This window comes from Nelumbo lutea, chromosome 3 (assembly GCF_056320005.1).
Source record: "Nelumbo lutea isolate HS-2025 chromosome 3, American lotus-T2T, whole genome shotgun sequence".
Lineage (NCBI taxonomy): Eukaryota > Viridiplantae > Streptophyta > Magnoliopsida > Proteales > Nelumbonaceae > Nelumbo > Nelumbo lutea.
In genome coordinates this window covers 94,765,629-94,793,404 of record NC_142686.1, presented here as the reverse complement: position 1 = coordinate 94,793,404, position 27,776 = coordinate 94,765,629, and the positions used below count along the sequence as shown (strand labels likewise).

At 41.1% G+C, this 27,776-nt stretch overlaps 1 protein-coding gene across 1 annotated transcript; it reads left to right on the top strand.

Moving 5' to 3' along the window:
• Positions 1 to 14,694: 14,694 nt before the first annotated feature.
• FBX2 (F-box protein 2) lies at positions 14,695 to 17,316 on the top strand. Its single transcript, XM_088980196.1, has one exon. The coding sequence runs from the start codon at positions 15,295 to 15,297 to the stop codon at positions 16,978 to 16,980; it is 1,686 nt and encodes a 561-aa protein (XP_088836322.1). The 5' UTR covers positions 14,695 to 15,294; the 3' UTR covers positions 16,981 to 17,316.
• Positions 17,317 to 27,776: the final 10,460 nt, after the last annotated feature.

Genomic DNA, 27,776 nt, shown 5'->3' with positions numbered 1-27,776 from the left:
GGGGATCTAGTTTACAGCCTCCCTACTGGCAACTTCCCCTAGGAGCATGGTCCCAATGATGTAGTGATCTTTCAAGAACAGCTCGAGGCTGGCTTGCATCTCCCCCTACACCCCTTGATAGTGGAGGTGCTGAATCATTTCAATGTCACTATTGACCAGCTTCATCCCAACGCTGTTCGGAACATGGTTGGGACCATATCCCTGTGTCACGAGTATTGCCTTCCTTTGGACCTTAATATTTTTGCTTCTATCCCTTGTATAAAGAATGCTGCTCCTGGGGTTCCTCTGGAGAGGCGCTTTTATTAACTCTCCCCCGTCGCGGCTATAAGCTCTTATACGAGTTGCCGAACAAGATTCACGCCTGGAAGCGGGACTACTTTGTGGTTCGTAACCCTGAGGGGTGGCCCTTTCCCACTGCTTGGAGGGGCACTATCCAGGACCCCGGGAACGAGCTGGACCCCGAGACTTGGAAAACGATACTGTCCTAGGTGTCAATAGGCTTCCGTTGCTCGAACTACTTAACCGAGGAGAAACTCGTGCAAACAGGTTTGAGCCCGCGTAGGTCGGTCTTTTAGGTCACGTAGTGCCCTGTGACTTGCGTACACATGCATTTTGTTTATTGTTGGACTAATACCTTGTGGTCTTGTGGCAGTCATCATGTCTAGTGCCGATTCGCACTGCCTTCTCTCGGGCAGCCAGAGACGCTAGGTGAAGAGGACACGCCCTGACCGAACCCCGCCTTTGGGAAGCATTGAGTTCAGGTCTGCCGAGTCGGCCTTGCCCTCTCCTTCGCTCGAGGTTCCGATGCCCCCTCCTGAGGGGACTAGTGGGACTAACCCTAGGGGAAGCGAGCTCCCTTAGTTGGGGGAGGTACCCTTTAACCCCCTTCAGCCCCGTCCTTACCCCCGATTCCTAGTGGGAAACTGGGAAGGGTAAATGATTATCTGGTAGCTCGCCGGAGGAGTCGGAAGGCAATCACAAATGATGAAATCACTCAGTGGGGAAACATGGAGCCCGGGGATCTCTCCGCGTTCGCCTCTGCTCACTGCATGGTGGTAAGTGACCTTTTTCCCTCTTCCTCTCTTATTTTGCCTTCTTCTGTTGTCTTCTGATCTTTCTTTTTCCTCGATAGGTAAATTCTGCCATCCATGCCATGGCTCTCCAGACGCGCATCCATCGCGTCGACGCCCTCGACCAGTGTGCTGCCAACCAGAAGCTCTAGGTCGAGCTCGATTGAATCTGCAACGAGCTCCATCACACCCACAAGGGGAGCGAGTCTCAGGAGCTGCTCGTGCGGGACTTGGAGTCCACTCTTCTGAATTGGACCCGAAACTTTGATCAGATGGTGGAGGCTAAGCGAGAGAAAGCGGTTTGGGATTTTAAAGACTCGTAGGAATTTCATGACCTCCAGGCGGAGTATGGTTCGGGTTCGTACCGCTCAGGGTTTAAGCTCTATTGGTGGCTAGTTCAGAAGAAGTTCTCCGGGTTCAACCTCGCCGGCATTACTATGAAGGGTCTGTCTCCTGAGACAACAGACCAAATGGATGAAGAGGAGCCTGATTCTCCAGAGGATGAGGAGGCAGATTCTTGAGGTGGCATTTCTTTGGTCTTTTGTGGCTTCCGGGTGCTGTAAACCCGATCTTTCACAAGTTTTCGGTTGGGCGGTTGTGCCCTATGATGATCAAACCTTTCCTGAGCTATTTAGCTCGGTTACTGCACTTGTTATTTTCTTTATTGTTTTTTTTTTACAATGAAAGTTTCTTCCTTCTTCTGAGTATGATGAATTTCCTTTATTTTTACTAAAACAATCTCATCATTTGAACTGTTAAAGTTACATACTTGAAGTAGGGATCTTCAGTAGGCATTATCCCGATTTGTCACGTTTAAGGCCCCTGCGGTATACCGCGGAGTGATTACAACGTATGTCCAAGGTTGGCTATTCCTCAGTTCGACCAACGTGTCGGGACGAGCTATGCTTTGCAAGGTTTAAACCCGAGCTTCTTACGCTTTTGATATTTCATACCTTGCATTCGCCACTGAAGTGTCTTTCTTCATGCCGAGGTCTTTGTTAGCTTGGTGTTTTGGCCCTTGGGCTGAAAGAGTGGCTTGTGGTCCACTCACGGAGTTTGCCCATGCCATAGAGGCGGCTGGGTCCTGTTGTGCCGAGGTCATATTAGCCCGATATTCTAGCCCTTAGGCTTTGGGAGGGACCCGCAGTCCGCTCCTGGATTGCTCCTAGGCTGAAGTGGCATCTGGGGTCCTCTTGTGTCGAGGTCATGTTAGCTCGGTCTTCTGACCCTTAGGCTTTGGGAGGGACCCGTAGTCCGCTCCTGGATTTCTCCTAGGCCGAAGTGGCATCTGGGGTCATCTTGTGCCGAGGTCATGTTAGCTCGGTCTTCTGGCCCTTAGGCTTTGGGAGGAACCCGTAGTCCACTTGACTTTTATAGATAATATTGCCTTATGTTGATAATATTCCATGCTCGAGTTACTTGTTTCCCTTCAAGGGTCTCAAGCTCATAATTTCCTTCCCCGAGCACTCATTTCACTTGGTAAGGACCTTCTCGGTTGGACCCGAGCTTGCCAGCACCGGGCTCAGGCACCATAACTTTACGAAGGGTTAGGTCGCCAACATGGAGGTTTCGCCTCTTGACCCTGGCGTTATAGTACCAAGCTACTCTCTGCTCGTAGGTTGCGGTCCTAATGTACGCGTGGTCCCTTACTTCATCGAGTAGGTCGAGGTTGGTAACGTAGCTCATCTTCGTTTGTTTGATTGCTGTATGCTTCTAGGCGCAACGTAGGTACTTCAATCTCTGCGGGAATCACTACTTCGATGCCGTAGGTGAGATTGAAGGGTGTTTCTCCCGTGGCAGTCTTCTTCATGGTTCGGTAGGCCCATAAGACACTAGGTAGTTCATCTGCCCACATTCCTTTAGCTTGGTCCAATCGTGCCTTTAGTCCGCGGAGGATGGCTCTGTTCGTGACTTCTGCCTGATCGTTTGCTTGAGGGTGCACGACTGAAGTAAAGTTCTGTTAGATCCCCATGTCTTGGCACCAATCTTGAAATTTGATGTCCTCGAACTGTTTGCCATTGTCAGAAATCAATACCCGAGGTAGTCCGAAGTGGCATACGATGTTCTTCCAAAAGAAGTTTTGGACATTTTGGGCTGTGATGGTCATGAGGGGCTCGGCTTCTACCCACTTGGTAAAATAGTCCACCGCCACTACTAAGAACTTTCTTCCCCCCGTTACTGGCGGGAATGGCCAGAGTAGATCGATGCCCCATTACGCAAAGGGCCACGGGCTGGTGAAATACTTGAGGTTGGCAATGGGTTGGTGGTAAATATTGGCATGTCTCTAACATTTGTCACATTTTCTAATGAGTTCAATGGCGTCTGCCTTCATTGTTGGCCAATAATACCCTTGTCGAAGCACTTTCTGGGCAAGGGCCCTGCCCCCAAGTGTCCGCCGCACAGACCCTCATGAGTGTCGTGGAGTACGAGCTCGGCTTCGGTAGGTCGCAAGCAACACAGGTAGGGGAGCGTGTAGGATCTCCTGTATAGCCGCTCGTCTATCATAACGTATTTAGCTTCCTGGCGTTGCACCCTTCTGGCTGCATTGTGATCTGCAAGGAGGGTCCCGTGTAACAAGAAGCTCATGAGTGGGTCAATCTAGCTTGGCTCTACTCGAACGACGGGAGCGACCTCCTCTGCCCCCCCCCCCCCCCCCCCGAGAATGCTAGGCCGAGACAGGTCCTCTATGTACACGGTTCTCATGGTGATGTCGCTAGTATTGGTTAACTTGGACAAGGCATCGGCCTCGGTGTTCTCTGACCTAGGGATCCGTCTGATGAAGTGTGATTGGAAGTTGAGTAGGGCCTCTCTAACTTTGGCTAAGTAGGCGACCATGGTTGGCTCACGAGCTTCATATTCGCCCGTGACATGGTTGACCACAAGCTGGGAGTCGCTGTAGATAACGATGTGCTTGGCTTTTATTTCTCTGGCTAAGGCTAGTCCGGCTATCAACGCCTTGTATTCTGCTTCATTGTTGGATGCCTCGAACTCGAAGCATAGCGTGTACTCCAGTTTCATGCCGCTTGGGCCGTGTAGAACTATTCTAGCACCGTTGCCCTATTGGTTTGATGAGCCATCTACATGAAGGATCTAGTGCTCCTCATCCTAGCTTGTGGTTGGCCGAGCTAGGAGAGGTGCCACACTGGCTACTACTTCACGAGGTTTGGACTCGACCGATCCGGGAGCTTCGGGCTCACCCGAGGTGGGAGCCTCGCGCTCAACCGAACTGGGAACTTTGGAGCAGAATGTGCATTCGGCTATGAAATCTACTAAGGCTTGGGCCTTAATGGCAATTCGCGACTTGTACTGGAGGTCGCACTCGCTGAGCTCAATGGTCCACTTCGTCAACCGACCGGAGACCTTGGGCTTAAGCAATACTTGCCTCAGAGGTTTATTGGTAAGGACGATGACAGTATGAGCTTGGAAGTATGGGTGGAGCTTCCGAGCTATAATTATCAATGCGTATGCTAGCTTTTCCATCTCCAGGTATCTCGTTTCTGCTCCCTGCAATACTTTACTAGCATAATAGATGGATCGTTGGACCCGATCTACTTCCTTAATTAGTATCGAACTGACCACCTCGTCGCTCACCGAGAGGTAGAGTTCTTTGAGCTCGTTGAACGCGAGCTAACAATCTTGGGTCCATTCAAACCCTTTGCTCTTTATTGCCTTAAAGAACGGCAGATAGCAATCCACCGGTTTAGACATGAAACGGCTTAGGGCAGCTATGCGGCCATTCAACCTCTGAGCTTCCTTCAGCTTTCGGGGTGGTTTCATGTCCAAGATGGCCTTAACCTTAGCTGGGTTGGCTTCAATGCCCCGCCGGTTAACGATGTATCCTAGGAACTTACCCGAGGTTACACCGAACACATGCTTGTTTGGATTCAATCTCATATTAAACTTACGCAAATTTTCAAAAACAGAACGCAAGTCTTGTATTAATTCATGTGAAAATTGAGTTTTGATGACCATGTCATCCACATAGCATTTTACTTTTCTGTTGATTAACGGCACAAATAATTTATTTACATGCCTCTGAAAGGTTGCCCCTACGTTTTTCAACCCGAAGGGCATAACCTTGTAACAGTATAGGCCGAACTACGTGATGAAGGCAGTCTTTTCTTTGTCTACCGGGTCCATCTTGATCTGGTTATAGCCCGAATAGGTGTCCTAAAAACTTAGCAACTCATGCCCTGAGGTCGCGTCCACCAGACAGTCGATTCGGGGTAGTGGCAAGCAGTCTTTCGGGCAAGCCCGGTTTAGGTCGGTGTAGTCAACGCACATGCGCCACTTGCCATTGGCCTTCTTTACCAGAACGGGGTTGGCTACTCGACTCGGGTATTGGACTTCTCTTATGAAGTCCACTGCAAGGAGCTTCTCGACTTCCTCATTGACCGCTTTCCACTGTTCCAGAGCTAGGTTGTGTTTCTTCTGTCTAACGGGCCTAACTACAAGATCAGTGTTCAGCTTGTGAGTTATGAGTCCGGGGTCTATACCGGGCATTTCTGCCATGACCATGCAAAAATATCTAAATTTTGAAGTAAAAAACTTACCAGTTCGGATCGTAGGGGCTCCTGGATGGAAGCGTCGATCTGGAGCATCCGAGCTAGGTCTGTTGTCGAGGTCGGGACCGCGGCTCGCTCTTCACCTTGCTCCGTGGGTCGCTCCAATTCAAGGTCATCGGCTACCTTGGTTTTCCCCTTTAGGGCGGCAACGTAGCACTTGCGAGACTCAAGCTGGTCGCCCCATGCTACTCCCGCTTCGAAGTCTGTTGGGAACTTCATAGCCAAATGGTAAGTGGAGACCACCGCCCGTAGGACATGGGTGATCGGTTGACCTACTATGGCATTGTAGGGCTAGGGGGTCGCTACCACCAGGAAGTTGTGCTCGAATCTGACCATACAAGGCCACGTGCCGACCTCTACAGGTACTATTATTTTCCCAAGGGCTGGACTTATTCTCTGTTGAAGCCTATCAAAGGAGTGTTTGCGGGCTTCAGGTCACTTCTCTGCAATTGGAGTTGGTCAAACATAGTTTTGAAAAGTATGTCGGCCGAGCTGCCTAAGTCGACGAGTACGTGCCTAACCTTGAAGTCGTTGACCTCACGAACTCCCGGGTGACCTCACAAACTGAGCTCCCCGGTGACCTCACGAACCGACGTCCGAGCTACCGCTGAAGTGCAACCCGCAACGATTGAACCTCCCACTATCATGTGGATGGTCCACCGAACTGGCCTCTCCCCTGGAGGCTGCCTCTGTGATTGTTCGGCCGACCTGCTACTGGACTCGGGAGCGTCTTTACCATGCTCCCCTTGCAAACCTGTTCTATTACTATTATTATTATTATTATTATTATTTTGTACAAAGTTTCTCAAATATCCGTGACGGATGAGCTCCTCTATCTCGTCATGGAGGTTTTTACAACTCTCGGTACTGTGACCGTGGTCTTTGTGAAAGCTGCAATACAAATTCTTATTTCTATCATTGGGATTCCCCCTCAGACGGGGTGGCCACTTCACGTACGGGGCGTCCTTGATCGCCATAAGAATTTTGGCCCGCTTTGCGTTCAGTGGAGTGCAATCAGCTCGGTCCGAAGCAAGAGCTCGGAACAGCTGACCCGGCTTTGCACCCCAAGCTGTTTCCTTTTTTCTTCGAATGTACTCTTAGCTGGAAGGTTCTCCTTCTCTTTCTTTTTTCGGGTGCGCCCTCACCCTTCTGGTTGATCTCCACTTGAACTCTTTGTGCTTCACGCCCTTCTTGGCTAATGCAAGGTGTACGGCGGGATCCAGGCACTGTGTCTACATACAAGCGTCGTTGAACCGCTTGATATAGCTCCTGATGGACTCTCCCACCCTTTGTGCTACGTTGAAGATGTTTTCTTCAGTTCGTGGGCACTGCTTGCTAGTGACCAAGTGAGACATGAAGGCTTGCGCGAACTGCGCCCAACTTCTTATCGACCCGGGTGCCAAGTTCCAGTACCATGTGCGGGCTGCTCCCCTGAACATAATGAAGAAGGCAACGCACATGCACGACTCACTGGCCCGCGCCAGGTGCATCTGTGACTGAAAGGCGTCTACATGATCACTCAGGTCGAACGACCCGTCATACTTGTCAAGAGGGGGGAGCTTGAAATCCTTGGGCATCGGGACCGCTAGAAGTTCGGAAGACAGGGGGATGGAACTGAGAGGAGGGGAGCTTTGGCTTCGGCCGAGCCTACCTCTTCTTTGCCCATGAGCTCGGGCAAATCGCGGGTGACAGATCGACGAGCTCGGCGTCGGCACCTCTGCTTCCTGACGGGCTCGGCATTCGTGTTGCTCACCTCCACGCTATCCAGAACAGTTTGCGCCGGGGGTAGCCCGGTCTACTGGTGATGGCTACGGACAGAAGGGGCCTGCTTGGAGTCTTTTGCCAGAATCTCGAACCGGTTATCAAGAATCAGGGTTCCAAACTTCGACTATCGAGGCGATGCTGACCTGCCAAGCTGGGGTCCTCTTGACTTGTTCACCCATGGCGAGATCGGGGTAGCCGGTCTCTCCCGTCTGCCGTGGGGGGAAGCTTGGTTTTTTGGGAGATTTTGGGAGGCCTCTCCTTGGCTAGAGTGTTCTTTCTAGCGGTGAGACTTGGCTTGCTACGAGGCCAGGTGCTGAGGCTGGAGCTGAGGCCGTTGAAGCCGAGGTTGGGGCAGCTAGGGGAACTGCTACTGATACTGGTACTGGGAGACCTGGTGCAGCACGTGCTGTTAATAGAGCTGAAGTTCTTGGAACTGTTGCATTTGGGCCTGCATGGCTCTCACGCACTGCATCAGGTCCTCCAGCTGGTTCGGGCTGGCCACTGGGGGCACGACCGAAGGTTTGGTGAACGTCATTCCAACTGTAGTAGGGAGTGGGGCCATGACAGGTGCCATTGTGAGAGGCACGTTCAAGCTGGGGATTTCGTCCGCTGAGAGGGGGACGATGAATTGTCCGATACAGATAGTAGGAAACTGGGGTTGTTCCCTGGAGTTATCCATTTCTGGGCTTTGTCCGACGTTGCTAGAGGAAGCCATGAATGTTGGATTGTTTCAAGGAAGAAGGAACTAAAAGAGTTTAGAGAGAAAGGCTTTTTGAAGCGTTTCCCACAGATGGCGCCAAATGATGTAGTGCGATCTAGGCACTCCTAGCTGACTGCTGACTGGCTCCTTGTTGGCAACGAACGGCACCTGAGAAGATGAAAGGAAAGATTCCCGGGGATTTACCCGGTGGGAATACTCTGATGCTTAAGTTAGTACTGTGTATGGGAAATAAAAGGAAAAAATGAAGGCTAAGAGTGGAGGTCGTGCTTTTTTCCTATACTCGAGAGATTGGAGGTCTCAAGAAGAAGTTTCTCCTCTACCCTGAGGGCTTTTGTAGGGGCGCTCTTTGTGAGATGGGGCATAACCGCCACTGGGCCCCTTGCCACAGCCGTTACTTGCCAGGGCTGCGCAGGTGGCCATTGTGACGTACTCCTTACTCGGGCGAGTGACACGTCCCCAAAGTGACAAGCACGCCTCCGCCTACTGAGAGACATGGGCGCAGACTGACAAAAGGACAAGGACTATGCCATCAGTAAGGGATATGGCGCAACCTGATTGGTATGGCCTGTTAGATAGAAGATTCCTGCGGAATGCTCGTGCGGCTCACTCGCGAGCTACTTTGCAGCGAGCTCAGAATACTTCAGGAGTACCCTTAGTAGAATTAGTCCTCAGGATGACTTGTCTGCTTGGGTGCTCGGGCGAGCTGGTTTTCTTTGCTTGCGAGCTGAAGTTGCCTCAGAATATCCCTTTGGGGGTAGCTCGGGGAAACCGGAGCTTGCGTCATGGCGAGCTCCTCCTTTTGTGCGATACGATGTGGTGAGCTGATTTATGGGCCCATTACTTAGCTGTACTGGGCTGCAATGCTGAACTGTCGCTTACGTCAGGTCAATGTCCACGTGTCGCCGTTTCATAGATCGGGTCAAATCATCCTTCATCAGTATTCAATGTCGTCAATGTTTTCATAACAAATCTGGTTCCTAAAACTGAAGTTTGATATATATGTTGAGGATACTGAACACTCTATATTAGGCCATATGGATTTATTTTGGCTAGTTAATCACATGGAAAGTGAGAGACCTTTCACTACTTTTAGAATGGTGGACAAAGTGAGGTAGGTTTGAATTGGATATGTTAATCAGCTTATGGAGGCAGAACTCATAGTGCAGGAACTGTGGCCGCCTGTGAAAATGTTGGTTCCCATATCGAAGGCTTTGTGTGCTGCTATTGATATCAAAGGAAGCACAGATAAAGTTGCAGAAGATGATCACTAGCATTCATTTGCATATGTAGATTAGATGTTACAGTTTGAAACCTACTGGGGGTTCAACTGTATACAAATGGCTAACATTAGATGACAATAGAAGTTTTAGAGATGATGACACTTGGACCATAGAGATGGAATCTATTAGCAGTTGAGCATCTTTGCTGTAGTGAGACTAAAATACATAGCTGATGTCTTAAAGCAATTGAACTAGTCCTTGTAAATCACTGAAAACAGCCCCTGCACTAAAATAGAAACGAGAATTCAGAGACTTGAGCTCTGAATTTTCAATAGCTTAATTTGTATCATATTTGAAAAAACTCCTCAATGCATGCTTTTGCCCATGCAAGAGTAAAAGCTTCCACGATTTGAGATTCGAGATGTTGGTATTTCAAAGTTTATATATCAACAGATACGGATGATTAGGGGAGAAAGAGGGTTTCCTTAATAACATAGGGCCAACACCCAACAGACACTAATCGGTATTGATATGCTTAATTGCTGCTACCAAACTTTTTGGTTTTACTTTCGTCTAAGGTGTCTGATCAGTTCATATATGCAACACTGCCGTGATCAGAGAATTACAGTAAGTACTGTTGAATTCTTTTGCAGACTGATCCATTTCTGGGCAAGTGAGAAGAGATAATAAGATTGCAGCTTGATGATGTCTTTGTTCCAGTTTGATGATTATCGTCCATATGCAGATGCTGGTTCTGGCTTATGTCTCGAAGCTTTTTAGCATAGTAAAGATTATGGGTAAGAGTACCCTGGTTAAGTATAATTCGTGTCCTGTCCGCGAATTGAATGGTAGAGAATCTAGAGATGCACCGAATTCCATTATATATACTGTAACAATGGCATTTGTTACATAAGCAATGAATACACCTTAGTGAGACTATAATCTTAGATGTACCCTAACTTGTATAGGTTACATCCTCCTCAATCTGCTCTTATTGTATAGGTTACATCCTCCTCAATCTCTTTTCTGGTATGATGAGTTATTAATCCGAGGCATTGAAAAAGATCACATTGAATTATTTCTTGATCTTTAATCCTAGATGTACCCTAACTTGTACTCTTATTATTAATAAGATCGGTTTAGTTCGTAGTCAGAATCGGAATCAAAATTCTCCGGAATCGGAATGGTCCATTCCCATAGTCTGTTTGGTTTAGACAGGAATGAGAATGAGAATTAAAATCAACAGGAATGAAATTTCATTTCCAAAGAAGGGACAGGGAATGGCCATTCCCTCAAATGGGGGAATGCCATTCCAGCAGGAATGGGAATGGGAATTTCGATTCTGCCCAACCAAACAGTTGGAATCAGAATAGCCCATTCCGATTCCAATTCCAGACACCTATTCCCACAAACCAAACAGGGCCTTAGGGTCCATTTGATTTGTGATTGGAATCGGAATCGGAATGAGAATAGGAATCCCTTGGAGTCGGAATCGGAATGATTTATTCCCCCTACCTATTTGGTTCAAACAGGAATCAAAATCGGATTTCGATTGATGCTGTTTGATTCATCAAGAGGCTGGAAACGAAATCAGCCAAGTTTTCCAATTTTGCCCCTAATAAAAATAAAAAAAAATAGAAAATGCATGAAAATATCAAAAAATGCAGAAATTGTAAATTTAACCCAAAAAATTTGTAGAAATGTAGAAATTGATCGGATCAAAGCAAAACCTATGGCGCATGCACTCCACTACGAAACAAAAAAATGTGAATGGATGATAAAATGACATGTCATTTTTTATATCTTTAACATTCTTATTAAGACTTAATGGTAATTAGACCTTGTGAAATGTGAAAGTATATTTTATAAAACATGAAACCAATAAATAAACAATGTGATGTCTTTAATCAATATGATTGGGCAAAGACAATTAATCAAATAGATCAAAATAACGGTTATTTTCCCGCCAAACAATCCATTGATAACTTTGAGTATAACATTAATTCCAAATATTTACAATGGCCTCCTTTTCTTAAATAACCCAAAAATACAGTGCCCAACTTTTAATAATATAAATAAGAATTATAATTATATTCATAAACAAGGTTTAAAGTATTGATACATCTAAAATGCATTAACATGCTTATCGAGTGTTTAAGGTGAGTAAGAAACTTTTTTATTTTTTTTATTTTTTTAGTTTCATATTTTTATAATGCACTCGTAACATTACTATCTAACATTTAAAAACATTTTTTTTGAGAAGCCTAAACTGGTATGTTAGTCACCTGCCAGAACAATATGATAAATATATATTTTAAAAACTAGACATATTTTTCATTTACATGTAAAAATAGCTTTTTATTATTTAGGGCTGCAAAGGGTATCTGATGGTCCACATTGGAATTCAATCCCATTAAGAGCTACCTGAATTTTGATAGGTAGAGTGACACTTTAAGCATTGTTATGTGTAAAAGGATATAATTATCATGATTTAGGAGAATGTTACCACATTCGAATTCAATCCCACTACTGTATATATATATATATACACACACATAAATATTTGCAGTAAAAGTAATACACATATTACCATTTGATTTACAGTAATAGGGGTATGGAATCAAAATTATATTGGAATGGGCCATTCCGGTTCCAATTGCTTGGTTGGTCGGAAACAAAATTGTTAGATAGTGTATACCTTTAGCTTCAATCAGATTGATGTATATGTATATTTATTGTAAATGAATAAAAATACATAATTATTCCATATTATCAATGATGTGTTTTTATGTAATTATCCCTTAATTTAGACACTTATGAGACTCATGTTAGTTTAAAATGTTCTTAATCATTGGATAAAGTTGGGGAGTATATCCTGCCAAGAATGACACTAATGTACTGCCAAAGAGGTTGGGGTAGCTTGTCTCGGTTGTTAGGGTTAGACCCGAAGCACGTGTAGTGTGTGTTTGTTTGAAGCATTGAACCCGAACCAATTTTCAGTTATGTCTTGGACCATAGAGTTTGATGGGCAAAATTGAAAAGTTACACCTAACCTCTAGACTTGATTATGGTACTGCACTGAGTGTTGGATTGGATTGTCTTTGATGTGTCAATCGTGAGATCCTTTGGGGGTCAAAACTTGGGTATGTTGGGGCAGTCTGAGAATTCACTTTAGCGGGTGATCATAGTGATAGGATCAACCCCTTTTATCGGACAAAATGAATGATCGGGACTATACTCTCTTTGATGGAAACAAAAACTATTGGTAGTCGATTTCAACCGTGTTTGAGATTTGTTTTGCAAAATATATTTATATTGATATTTTTATATTATGTTTCAAGAAAAATGTTTGCAAAAAGTTTTTAATTCCCAGAATCATCCGAGTAGAGAGTGCAACACTGCACCTTGTAGTCAGGGGAGATGTCCTTCTCTATCGGGCAGTGTTTGGTCATTGTGGGCTAAGAAGTTCAGTGTAAGAGACCATTAAGAGTTGTTTACCTGATGGGTTATATCTTGCTTAAGTTCATTATCCTTGGGCCTTCATAAGATGACTGGATTCAAGGATCATTTAACTATAAATGTTGGACCCATATTGAGCCCATATTGATGAACTCAAGGGTTCATTGCATTTAGTAGTGAATTTGGCTAGGCCTTTTTACATAGGCTGGGCCGAACCCATGTAGGCTTATGTGAGGTCATTGTTGGGGTCCTACACTAAACAAATTGAACCTAAATGCACTAACTTTCTTGGGATGTGAGCCACTTGTTTAATGGGCCTAAAGCCCATGATTATTAGATTAATCAAGATGTCACATGATAGCTTAAGCAATCATATGATACGGGTGAATACGAGTATAGAGCACCCATTCTTATAAAAGGATAATGGTTTATTTGCTGATAGAGTACAAATCCAAATAAAGATTTGGATTGCAAAACCTCATAATCAGATTATGAGTGGTGCTCCTTAAGGCTTATAAAAAGGGAGGAGGCAAATTGCTCCAGATCATCTTTTGCTTTTAGTTCTCCCTCTCTACTCTTACTGTCAGAAACCCTAGTTCGACCTCCCCTTCTTGGATTGATTTTTTATTAGTCCCTTCTCTAAATTTTGCAAGAAAGTTGTAAAGAAAATTTGTGCTCACCTCCCTTGTACGATCCAAAGAGTTGGATTGTAGTTTTGCTGAAAACTACATTGCTGAACCAACTTCGTTTCAAGTCATGCCACCTTTAGTGGAGGCTGGTTTTGGGATTTAGTTTGGGTGTGAACTACCACTTTGAGAGCTACATTTGTGGATTCCATATCAGGTATACTTCTACCTTTCTTTTGGTTTCAAATCTAATCCGATTTTGGTGCAAGAACGACCATTGAAAAATGCAGTTTTTCTAAAACTAGGAATTCAATTCCCAGAATGTGAAAGAAAAATTTTGAAATTTCACCCAACCATCCAGCATGGTTTGTCCATCCATATGATGGATTGCACATTCTTTCAAAAATTCCATTCCCATTCCTTTTAGTATGGCATTCCCCCATTTGAGGGAATATCCATTCCCTCCCCCTCCCTTGGGAATGAAATCTCATTCATATTCTGATTCCTATATAAACCAAATAAACTATGGGAATAAATCATTCCGATTCTAAGAAATTTTGATTCTGATTTCCACTATGGACCAAACAGACCCTATATTTATACATACTAGTGTGAAGGGAACATGTTTGTAAGTTATAAAGCTTACTTTGGGAAAAGTATAAATATAAATATATAGAATACAAATACATAAATAGAAATACAAAAATACAAGGCTTTGCATTGTTCAGATCGCATTTTCACTCCTTCCAAACTAAGTATATTGTATTTACAATCTTTATATTTGGGAAGAGTAGAAATATGAATATGTATAGTGCAAAATACCTTTTATGACAATGCACCACATTCAAAGACAAATATCCGATTTATAATAATATAGGTAGATAAATATTGTCAGATTGATCAATGCTTCAACCCTAACCCAATCCATCCCAAAATTAGATCGGCTTCATGCTTTCCAACCTTAACCCGAACTTCAACCCAACCCGACTTTTTCGGGCTGGTCCGGAATAACCCAAGTTGCAGCCCCATTAAAAGGGAATCAATTTTGAATCTTCCTATATCCGGTTCGATTCATTCCGTATCGGACTGCATGTGGAATGTGGTGTCGTGTCATCTCTCGGATACGCAGACAAGTAGGAGTATGAGATCATTGAACCGTCTAATTTCAATCCAACGGCTGTTAACTAGTGGTTTGACGCCCATTTTCCTAATCTTATCCGTAGATCTTCTTTAAATGGACGGTTGAGAAACCACAACTCATTTAAGCCACCGCTTTGAACTTTTTTTTCTTTTTTGTTTCTCTCAAGCAATCTGAAAGTCTCTCTCTCTCTCTCCAAAATTGCTCGAAATCTCTGAGGTACGCCTTAGATAGTTCATCTTTTTTCCCTCTTTCTGATCTCTTCGACGATCCTTTCTTCATATACAGTGGTTTTATTTCTGCGTATTTTTCTTGTTTTTTTTTTTTTTTTTTCTTCCGTTTCTGGGTCATCGAAAGATCAGATTTTCTTTCAATTTCCAGCATTTTACTCCTAGTTTTGTTTTGTGTCTCTCTGATTCTGATACTGTAAAAGGTGAGTTTCTTCCTTTCTTTCGATTAGTTTTTATTTCTGACCGGGTGATACGTCCTTCGATGAAATTAGGGTCTTGAAAATTTAGGTTTTATTGACTCCAGGAAAATTTTCTAGATTGATCTTATAGAGGCAGAACGGTTGGGGTTCGTTGATTTCTGGGGGTTTCTGTTTGATTGGGTTTTAGAATTGTAGGTTTCCAGTTTAGTTTTGCAATTCTGCAAGAGAGGGGCTCTTGTTCTTTTTTTTTTTCGAGAAATAGTTGATTCAGGTGGTTTGGGTGGTCTTTCGTATTCATTTTATGGCATTTGAATGTCACGAAACAGGGGGTTTGTTGTTGAAGAATTCTGTAGATTGTATAGATAATCCTTCGGACGAAGAAGTTGCATCACCCCAGTTCAGATCTTACATTCCTTCAGCTGATTCGAACTTTGATTCCACAAAGGAGAGCCGGAAATCAGTAACACCGAGACCCAGTTTTGAATTCCAGCCCAAGAAGGGCACCGCGACATCTAAAACCGAGAAACTATCTAATTCGGATGATTCGGATTTTAATAATGGCCGGAGATCAATCACCGACCTTCCTCCAGCCCTATTATCTGAAATCCTCCATTGCCTGGACGCCAAAGAGCTGGGAATTGTCTCCTGCGTATCTACATTCCTTCACAGGCTTGCATCCGATCATCATGGATGGAAGGAATTCTATTGCGAAAGATGGGGCCTGCCGGTGGAGGCGGTTCCCCCTGGTTCCGGATTTCCAGACGACAGATCATGGAAGGAGCTCTTTGTAGAGAGGGAATATAGGAGCAAGACTTTCATGGGGCGGTACAGCATTGATGCTCTATATGGCCATACTGAAGCAGTTCGCTCAGTTTTCATTCTGACCTCGGCGAAGCTTATATTTACTGGGGGTTACGACTTGATTGTCAGGATGTGGGACATGGAAGAAGGGTTGCTAATTGCGTCGTCTCGGCCACTGGGGTGCACAATCCGAGCAGTTGCTGCTGATACAAAGCTTCTGGTAGCTGGAGGGACTGATGGTTTCTTACAGTGCTGGAGGGCTGTTGAAGGAAACCCACATTTGTTCGACATTACAGGTTCCCAGAACCAGAACTTTGAGTTCCGCCTGTGGGAACATGAAGGGCCTGTTACTTGCCTTGCATTGGATCCTACCAGAATTTACAGTGGCTCATGGGACATGACTGTTCGTGTCTGGGACCGATCCCTGTTGAAGTGTGTGAAGGTCTTGAGGCATGCTGATTGGGTTTGGGGTCTTGTCCCCCGTGACTCTACTGTCGCAAGCACAGCAGGCAGGGATGTGTACATTTGGGATGTTAATGGCGGGGATCAAGTTTCTATTGTTCAAAATGCTCATGTGGGTAATACATGTTCTCTGGCAAGGAGTCATACAGGAGACCTTCTCTTCACTGGAGGAGAAGATGGAGCAATTCACATGTTTGAAATCATGAGACATGATACAGAAGCTAATGTTTGTAAGGTTGCAACCTGGATTCCACACACAGGTCCAGTCCACTCCCTTGCATTTGAGTTTCCCTGGCTTGTGTCTGCTTCTAGTGATGGGAAGTTATCACTGATTGACGTGAGAAAGCTATTGAGACCGCAAAGGCGCTCTTTATCAACAAAGTCTTCAGTAGGTGTGGAAGCCCCTCAGAGGATGTTACATGGGTTTGGGTGCAATTTGTTTACAGTTGACATAGGTGCTGATCGTATTGTATGTGGTGGGGAAGAAGGTGTTGTTAGAATCTGGAATTTCTCACAGGCTTTGGAGATTGAGTGCAGGGTTAGGGCCTTGCGTGGCATTCGGTTAGAAAACCGGATGAGGCGACGGAAAATTCAAATAGAAATGAGCAACAAGGGTAGCCGGGCTGATCAGTGTTCGGTGGCAGCCAAGAAGAACCAGATGAAGGGTGATAGGAGTGGCACCTGGCATGGTAGGCGTGGAACAAATGGGAAGCTGAAGGCTTAATGGACTGCATTGTCTCTGGTACTCAACCATGTATACTCTTAGCAAACATGTAGCATGGCTCCATTCCTGTGTTTTCAAATTAGGGCATAGTTCTGTCATTTACGTCAGTAGTTGGATTTGACTCGATGCTTTCTTTTCTGGTGTCATTTGATCGATTCTTTTCTTTGTGTAGATATTAGATGGTAATCTATTCCATCATCATTTGGGGCATAAATTTTCATTAGTGTGACTTGCAAAGGAGTTAGATTGCAATTTTAAGACAGTGCCCAGAAGTACACATCCGACTTAGATATCTTTGGCTTCTAAATGACACAAGTATCTTTAGTTTATTTCTTAGATGCATGTGATCCTTTGTTTACCATTTTCATAGTGTTCAGAGCAAATCTTGCAATGAAAGTCACATTAGAAAATCAGGCTTAATTCCAGAGTCCAAACTAATAATTCATTTTCATTTTGTATATCATTCATTCTTATAAATAATAAAATACTCAATAATTACTGATAAAAAAGACACGAGAACATACTACTTTATCAAGTTGTTAGTGGTTTGAAAGTGCTGGTTCTTGTTTTTTCACATATTGTGAGCTTCCCTGCTATTTCCTCGTTGCATGCTTCTATGTATCTCAACTACCCATGCATTGCCCCGTCCCCTGGGTCTTATTGTCTACCAAAAGGCATTGATTCAAGGAAGCCTTGTAGATTTGACAAACTGGGCCGATCGGCATTATTGCTTATTGTCAGTAGAAAATATTGTTTATACAAACCAGGTTGATATAAGGTATAGAGAAGTTATAATTTCACAAATACACTAGAAAGATAAAAAAGAAGAAGCTTCAGTAGAATAGGCTCCCCAGTCTGTGTATAGGAAGCTTCATGCCTCTATAATTAACATGTTGAAGATATTGATTAGGAATGGCAACGGGGCCGTCCCCATCCCCGTCCCCGTCCCGTGATTCTTTATAATGCTAATCATTTTGTTTTTTTTTTTAAATAAAAATAAAATAATTAATATTTACAATCGTATTAAAAAATATTCAAACATATTTAACCCTATTTTTAAAAATATTAATACATAGATGTGTGTTTACATATTTGCATATATAACGTATATATACATATATACATATATATATTAGTGGGGATCCCATGAAGCGGGGATCGGGGTCTCCATGGGGTAGGGAGTGCTCTCTCCATCCCCGCCTCATTCCCGCTAATGGGGATGAAAATTTCCCCATCCCCGTCCCCACGGGGGAAAAATCATCCCCATCTTTGCCTCATTCGGGGTGGATCCCTACGGGAATTGGGGAAGTGGGGAAAATTACCATCCCTAATGTCGATAAATCAAGTTTGATGGATATATAACCATAAAAGGTATTTTCTTTTGCACGTGTTCGGGCCATTGCAAATGCAAGTTATTATCCATTTCTCGCTGTCATATCATTCGGATGAAATAATGCAGGCTGCTTCAAGATCGTCCGACTTCTGAGAGCTTCCATTCTTGTGTTTGTTTGACTGTCTTGTTAAATCTCCTGTTCTTGATATTCTTTATTAACAAGATAGTAACAATTTAAAAGAAATTCTTGGAGATGCTCTCAAGGGATCGCTTGGGAGCACCAAATGATTCTAGACAATAGACTTTCCCTTTTGCCATAACCCATTACTGTGACTCCTTTGCTTGTGATGGCTTCTGAAATGATGGGGATGCTGTTGGGATTGGAAACCTATTTGGTCGTGATTCAGTAAGTTTTTGCCAACCGTTGACTGATTCCTGGGGTGCATCTACGGTGTACAGATAGAGTGTGCTTTGGATTTCAGCGATTTCTTGCAATGGAGAAAGATGAAAAATCAGCTGGTATAAACCTCTTCACTGAGCCAGGAAGATAGCTTTTTGCATCCCCTGCGAGATAATGGTGTTGGGCACAGCTCAGCGAGAGGATTTTTTTTTAACCATTTCATTCAGTCGTTAATGCAAGGATTGAAATATGGGTATCGAGTATTGTATCATATTGGACAATATGGATATGGATATAGTTATATTTAGGAAATATATGGATATGGACAAAAAATATGGAAACATTTGGATACATAAGGAAATTGCATATAAATTCTATAAAAATATTAATAACATTAAGTTTAATGGTAGAATAATTATAAATAATGTATAAATACATAGGAATTGTGTAATTAAATGATATATATGAAGAAATATATTATAATTAATATAGTAAGATACATAGATATTATACAATTTTATTAATAATGCGTCAATCAAGAGTTCAAGGCACATTTTATATAAATTTTTATAAATTAATGTATGTAAAAAATTAATATTATTTTATTATCTATTAAAGTGTAAGGCATAAAGCATATGCAATTATTATGTTTAAATTATTATATTAATTTTTTTTTCTAATTTTATTTTTTAACATTAACAAAAAGTTCAACTAAAAATTAATTCTCAAATGTTTGGTAAACAATATTTGTATTTTTGTAAACAATAAATATGTTATTATAAAATGTAAGTTAAAATATCAATTAATAATTTATAAAAATATATAATATTAACTTAAAATATATCAAATTTATTAAAAATATGAAGATGCATATCATATGAAAATTCATAAATTTTAATTACTAAAATAATTATTCTATTATTAATATTTTACTTTTATAAAATTTTAAATTTAAAAATTATTTTTTATACAAAGTGTAGATTAATGGATTTGAGATTGAATTTATATTATATTTTCAAATATTTTGTAAACAATATTTTTATTTTTGTAAATAATAAATATATTGTTATTTAATGAAAATTAAATATTAATTAATAATTTATAAAAAATTTAAGATATATATCATATGCAAATTTATCAATTTTAAGTATTAAAATAATTATCCTATTATTACTCTCAAAAAATAATTATTCTATTATTAATATTTTATTTGTATAAATTTTTGAAACTAAAATTCATTTTTTGATATATATGTAGACTCTATAAATTATTAATTCTATTGATTTATAAAATATTAATTTTGAATATTGTTTTTTATTAATTTTTAATTGGAGTTATTGAAAAAGAATGTATGTTGCTTTTTTGGTTTGCATGTAGACATTAATTTTAATAAAAGTTAATTTATTACACTTATTGACAAGGTTTAAAATATCGATACATATTGACCCATATCGGCCGATACTTATTGTGCCGGTGGCTTCTTGATATGCCCCTACAGGGGTTGTATCAGGTCAGCCACTAGTTTAGAGGGTAGTCGGGCCTTAAACCAGCCCCTCTGAACCGATTTCGAAAAAATAAGTAAAACATAAAAAAAACACCGACACTACTGGTGTATGAGCTCGTGTCAATATTAAGAACCTTGCTTATTGACATGAAATAATAAGAAGTGGCTCTGTTTGTGGTTAAAGGTACTTGCGCGCCTGGGCATTGACCAACCTAGTGAGGCTCCCATTTGTTGAAACCAGGGTTGATACTCTTTCGTATTGGTGCATATTGATTGATACTATACAACTTCTTTTTCAACCATGATACATGAAGGATAGGGTGTAGGCGATGCCAATTCGAAGGACCTTAAAGGGCAAAAGAAAAAAAAAAGGTTGACAGATTCTGAGATCGTTGAGCAGCAATGCTGCTTTGCCAAATTGTCTGTCGGACCTGTGTTTGTCAATCTTGAATGGTGTTGTCTTGATAGCCATGTGGTAGGTAGTATTGTACCATTATTCGGCTAATGTGAGTCATTTGGACCATCAGTGGGTATGGGTGCTCATGAGGCATCTGAGAGATGTCTTAAAGTGTGGTTGCCTTGCCTTGAAGCCTGAATAACTCTTTCTTGGTAAAGATGACATCGAAAATTGGCCTTTGTATGGCCACTTCCCCAACAGCAGCTGAGATGTGGGCGATTGCAAGAGAACTATTAGGCCTCTCCAAAGCTATTCTACTTTCAGATGCGAAAGCAGGTCTTCTGACTCTAAAAGGAACCGAGAGAAACATTAGTTGGGATATTCAAGCCGTCCATGAGCATATCAAATATGTATCTTCTCTCATTTTATGATAATGTAAGACGGGCTGGAGTCACTAAAGCCCATAACATGGCAAAACTAGCAAGACTGCGTAGGTCTTTTGTTTCAGCATCTTACCCCTATACCTCTTAATTCTCTTTTTAATTCATGTAAAAGAGGGGTTAATCATGTATCCTCGGGCTCAGTTTGGAAAGAGTACAAATACAAATATATATAGTATAAATACATACAAAATATAAGGTTTTTCATTCTACATATTTATATTTGTACTCCTTCCAAACTCAGCGTAGTGTTTTTTGTTGTTCCTTTTATCAAAAAAAGAAAAAAAATTGTGCCTTTGTCTAGGATGGGGAGGGACAGTAGAATAAATTTCCTCACGTCATCATTAAATACTTCATTGATTAATGGCTGAAAAGTCGATGGGGGCGTTGCTGAAAGTGATCGCCGTGATTGCGGAAATGAGGAACCTGTCTGGAATAGTGGCCTTGTTGAGTCCATACATAATTTCTCACCAATATGACGGGCAGAAAAAAGACTCGTGCTTGGTCTGATAACCCCTTCACTTGGAGCATCTTTCCCACATTTTTTTTTCAATTTCCCTATTCTATTAATAGGAGTACCTATAAGGCTGAATATTAATGGGCCTAGTCCCTGGGCTCCGTGTGATGGCATGGTCGTGGGACTGGGTAGGAGATAGCACTTCGGGCTTAGAGAAGACATTGGAGTATTCTTCCAAAAGTCTGCTAACCTCCTTCTGGCGTTATATTCTTCTACTCCTAGCAAGGCCAAACGGATAGCTCTCGCTAGAGTGACTAGTTCAAAATTTTCAACGCCAACGATGAAAGGGTTAACTTTGGCCGTTGGGGCCCAAACAGCATAGGCTGTTGAGTAGGGGTGAGCAAAAAAAAAAAAAAAAATCAAAAAACCAAATCGGTTGGTTTAGTTTCGGTTTGATGTTTTTAAAAAATCGGCAATTTCGGTTAACCATTTAAAAAACCGATGGTTAACCTAGCTCAAGCTTTTTCAGCCTTTCTCTTCAAAAGGCTTGCAGACTGGCGACTGACGAAAAGGCCAACTCAGGCTTTTTCAGCCTTTCTCTGAGACTAAGTTTTCTTTATCATTCTCAGTTTTAGTTCTCTTCTTCCCCAACGGATCAACGACCTTTGGCACTCCGCCCTCCGATCCAATCATCAACGGCCTCCGACGATCAAGTCACCATCATCGACGTCCGATCAGGCGACCATCTGTCTTACTCTTTGTTCTCTCTCTCAGATTCTTCTTCTTCTTCTTCCCCGGCGTCCTCCTCTTCTCTCTTAGTCTCAACCACTCATCTCTCTCAATCTCTCATCTAATCTCAGTCTTAGTTCTGTTCACTCTTCTTCACTCTCAATCTGCAAAATGATGGTTTTTTCCTCTTTTTTTTTTAATTTTCAGTGCATAAAAAACCAAAAAACTGAACCGCAATTAACTGGTTGCATCGATTTGGTTAGATTTAAAAATCGAACATGTCGGTTCGGTCTAGAAAATTATCCCACGATTCAGTCACCCCTACTGTTGAGACAGTTTCTAGGTTGGGCATGTGGACATGTTCTGGGCAGTTCACCAATTCAAGCCCATGATTTGGTTTTTAGTCAAAATAAATTAAGATGTAATTATTAATTTATCCATTCTCATGATAACGTGGCATTTCGAAAAAATTTCTCAACAGCATAGGCTGTTGGCCCCCAACAACTAAAGTTTTTCCACGATGAAACGCCCTACCAAGAAATCCTCAAACAGCCCCAATGGCTGTCCACTGTCCCTTCCCATCTCCGCCCCACAACACTTCTCCGCCGTGTATTGGGAACATCTCCCGATAATAGTACCAGAATCGATGATATCATCATTGAGAGATGTTCCCAATATACAGCAGAAATGTGCTATGGAACATTGTGGGGCGGAGATGTGAACTCATCCCAGACAGCCCCATTGAATAAGCTATCCACTATCCACTATCCACTATCCAAAGCGGTGACAAACTGCCTCCAACGGCTGCAGATCCCTATATATACCAACACCACCATTTGATTTCCTTCCCCTCAAATCCCATACTGGCCATTGTAACCAATTGCTCTTCTGGGATCTCCTGTAATGAGAAATACTGTTTCACCAACAACAACCACCCATCAAGGTTGTTGCCATCAAACTTAATCCGACGCAACTATCCATTCTACGACCCTCCCGCTGGCGTAGAGTCGTAAGCTTGAACTTGCGACGCCTTTGGAATTGTTCTTCGTAAAGGTCCCTCACCAAAGCAGAGCATGTTGAGCTTGCTCATCATCTCCTCTAGTCGCAAGCCAAATTCTTGCTGGGTTCTAGAAAATTCTTGCTCGTTCCATACCACTAAGCTGTTGCTCCACATCTACGAATGGCAACAGGGCAGGGATCATATTTCCCGTCCCCATTCCGATTTTGAAATTAACCCTCATCACCATCCTCGATCCCCATCAGGACAAAATTTGTCCTCCATCCCCGATCCCCGACGGGGATGGGTTCCCCACGAAAACCTAAATCCCCAAAAAAATTTTAGATAATAGTATTTAAAAAAAAATAAATTTACTTAAATTAAATAAAAATTTTAAATTATAAATAATATTTTAAATATGTATTGATATATATATATATATATATATATATATATATAATCGAGGTTGGGGCGGGGTAGGGACCTCAATCCCCATCCCCATCCCCAACCCCATCGGTTTGGTGTAGTTGGGTCCCCGTCAAGGATGGGGAAAATTGCCATCCCTATCCACATCATCCATGTCACTGAGATTAGAGTTGGCCATGAGCCGAGCTTCTTACAAGCTATTCGAGCTCAGCTCGGTTTAAACCAAACTTTTAGCCGAGCTTGAGCCTAATGAAACTCAACTCGTAAGGCTCATCAAGCTTAGTATAATAAATAAATAATTTATATATATACATACATACATACATACATATAAATATAAATATATGTATATACTATAATAAATAATTTTTATTATATATAATAATATTTTTATTTTTTATGTATAATAGTAAATAAATTTATAAGTATTTTTAAATGTATAATTTTTATTTTCAAAAAAAGCTTAACTTGCAGTCTAGCTCGAGCCTAACACTATTTTTTCGAGCTGATCTCAAATAGCCAAGTATTCAGCTGGACTTGGCTCAAATCTATCCCTTGTTGAGATCAACCAACTTTGATATCAAAATGGTATCAACCTCTTCCTTGAGCCGGCTTTCCTGAACCGGGAAGACAACTTTTTATGTACCCTAGGAACTATGGTGAACACCACTCAACAAGAGAATAAATCACGCATAGAGAGTTGAAATGGAATTCTTTCATAACTTTTCATCCAGCTATTAGTGTATATATAAAGAGGGGCCTGATGGCCATTATAAGTAATGATTACAGAATCATAATCATGGCCAATAATTGGTTGACAATTAACGGTAAAAAAAGAAAAAAAGAAAAAAGGAAACCAGTATGGGGAAGGCGGTGATATCGACCCACCCATGCACATTCATATGATTACAGAATCATAATCATGGCCAATAATTGGTTGACAATTAACGGTAAAAAAAGATAAAAAAAGAAAAAAGGAAACCAGTATGGGGAAGGCGGTGATATCGACCCACCCATGCACATTCATATGATTACAGAATCATAATCATGGCCAATAATTGGTTGACAATTAACGGTAAAAAAAGATAAAAAAAGAAAAAAGGAAACCAGTATGGGGAAGGCGGTGATATCGACCCACCCATGCACATTCATATGATCAAGGATTCAACCCGTATCCTAATTCGGGTGGGACACGAGTTGGTCTATTTCGGCTTTTGGTATTTGTATCATCAACAATATATTCATTGATTGGGTATCAAGAGTGTGTTAAGTATATTAGAATTGGTTTCTCAATTTCTAATCATGTCAATACTCGACAGGCTGTTTCCTTAAGGGAATGTTTGCAAATTGGAACGAGTATTATTTCAAATAGAGTCTAGAGATCACTGATCAGGTAATAGATATTTTGTTGATTTTAAATTTGAATGATGTCAATCTCACAAATTCTGAAATCAAAGTTGTTGCTGCTTTTAATCATATTTGCATTCCTTAACAACTCATTTGGATTTTGATATGAGAGTAATAAGAGAGAGAATTAAGAATAATGGTCGAATGTGTTTTATTCTCCTTTCCTTGATGGTATATATATAGAGTAGTGAAGTTCTATCTGAATTAGGATAGGTTAGATGTAATCCTAATTAGGATAATCCTTATTTTATTAGGATAGATTTATCCTTTAGAAAGATAATTTACAAGTTTACGGGATAGGGATTATCTACAAGAAGGAGAAATATAGTAGAAAAGATATTTACAGGATAAGAGAGAATAGGAGTTTACAGGATGAAGTAAACCGATACGTGCATATGACATGCACGTTATCACTTACATTTGAGTTGAAATTATAATTTTTTCATTATCCCTAACCTCTAGCAGGGCTAAAACAAGTGGCCTAACTTCTAAATGTATTTGAATCGATGGGGGTATGACTCGTTTTACATATTCATTTCCTTTTATCCATGCCAACAATTTACTTCCAAAAGTAGAATTCGTTAATCCTATTCTAATTGAAGGCGTACTATGATCCTCTTGAACTCGATGTTACAATAAATGCTTTGCATTCTTAACAAAGTTAAATCTCAGGTTTTGTTTAGAGATGTTAGCATAAAAAGAAAAACAAAATTGTTTAGGACAACCTTTGGGTCCGTTCAACAACGTGAATTGTTTTTCTAATGCCTATTTCAAAAACAAATCAAAATCTCTATCTTGTTCAAAAATAGATCGTTTCTCAAAACAACATAACATGTTCTTATTTGTGTATATGTTTTTTTCTTTTCAAAAGTGAAACTATAAAACATGTTCTTGATTTTCTAGTTTCAAAAATATTTTTCTTTTGATTATTTGATATATTCTTCCATAAATCACATAATTTCACACTATAATTTCTTTTTTTTTTAAACCATTATTTTGATGGCTCCAAAAGCATGTATTGGCAAATTGTCCTTTGGCTGGCTGGTAAGGTCTCCTGCAGGTTGCAGTGGAGACTTGGGTTGAATTCCACCTGTACCAGGGCTTGGAAGATGGGTGCAAAAACAAAAATATTATTTTTTTGAAACAAATCAACTTGTTTTTTGCATTTGAAAATAAAAGTTTAAAAACATAAAGTTTTTTTTTTTTTTGATGATGTAGCAATCTAAAAAACAAAACAAAAACATTGGACACCACCTTAATTGTTGATAAGATTTCTCACTATAAAAGTTTTTATGGACTTTTACAAAGAAAGGATAAAAGATTTTCACTAGAAAATAGTTAGTAAAATTTTCAGCCATATATTTTATTATGTGGATTTGTTTTAGCCAATATTTAGTCTGTTAATTTTATCTGGGGAAACAACATTGGTATTTGTTTAGCACCAGTGTTGTAATACCATTTTCAGCATTGGTCCCCATTATCTAATGCTTCACATGTCTTTGTATTCTCTTACATCCAATGGTGCAAAAATGTCCACATTTTGGGTTGAATTCCACCTACACCAGGGTTTGGAGGTTTATGGGTTTGGAGGATGGGTGCAAAAACAAAAGTCTTGTTTTTCGAAACAAAACCAACTTGTTTTTTGCATTTGAAAACAAAAAGTTAAAAAATATACTTTGTTTTTTTTTCTTTTGTTGATGTAGCGATTTAAAAAACAAATCAAAACAAAAACATTGAAGACCACCTTAATTGTTGATAAGATTTTTCACTGTAAAAATTCTTATGGACCTTCACGATGAATCAAGGTGAAGGCGAGTATATCCAGAAAACCATGGAGAACGGTAATGGTGAGGGTTTAGTCACATTCATCACTCATCTTATGACTATGCTCAATCTCTAGATTTCTTATTTTGACCACTGTAAGTAGTTTACCTTTTCAAAGAAACAATCCTTTTAGGCTCTGTAACCCTTGACTGATTCCTACCTTGAGCCAATAAACATGAAGATGAGAGTCGAGCCTAAAAAGAATGCTTCTTTCCCACCTTTCAACCCGTTTCGTTTTTTTTTTCTATCCCATTTGACACACCCAAGAAAGATGATGCATGTCAAGAAATTTCAACATCGCTCACCCCCGCATTGGTGGAAAATCCCACGGAGGTAAACATTTGAACCACACTTAGTTAAATTTTGTTTCAATTAATTTTGTGGCATAGGATCCCTATTTAAATAGAAGAAAATGGCAAATTGAATAGATGAGATGAGTGAACGGATGGACATAGAGCTGGAGACAACAAAAGAAATGGTTGTAGAAATGAAGAACAAGGTCATACATATATTTTTTAGAAAAATCTTGGCTTGCAGTCAAGCTTGAGTTTGAGCCTTGATTGATTCCTAGGGCTGTTCACAAGTCGGGTTGGGTCGGTTTACTGGTGTTTTTCCAACCGACCGTCCTAGTCGATTTACCTAGAAATGAAATCGAAACCGACCCAGTACTATGTAAAACCGACCAGGTCGGTTTGAATCGGTTTGTATCGGTTTGGGTCAGTTTTGTGAATGATTCTCTTGGTGTGAACGTTAAAGGATTCAAGTCTAAGAAAGCAAAGGCAGGATGCCTAGAAATTAAAACTGATATTTTATATATAATATGTATATTTCTGAAATAAAGCTGAAATATATATATATACATATATATATAGCAGGATGCCT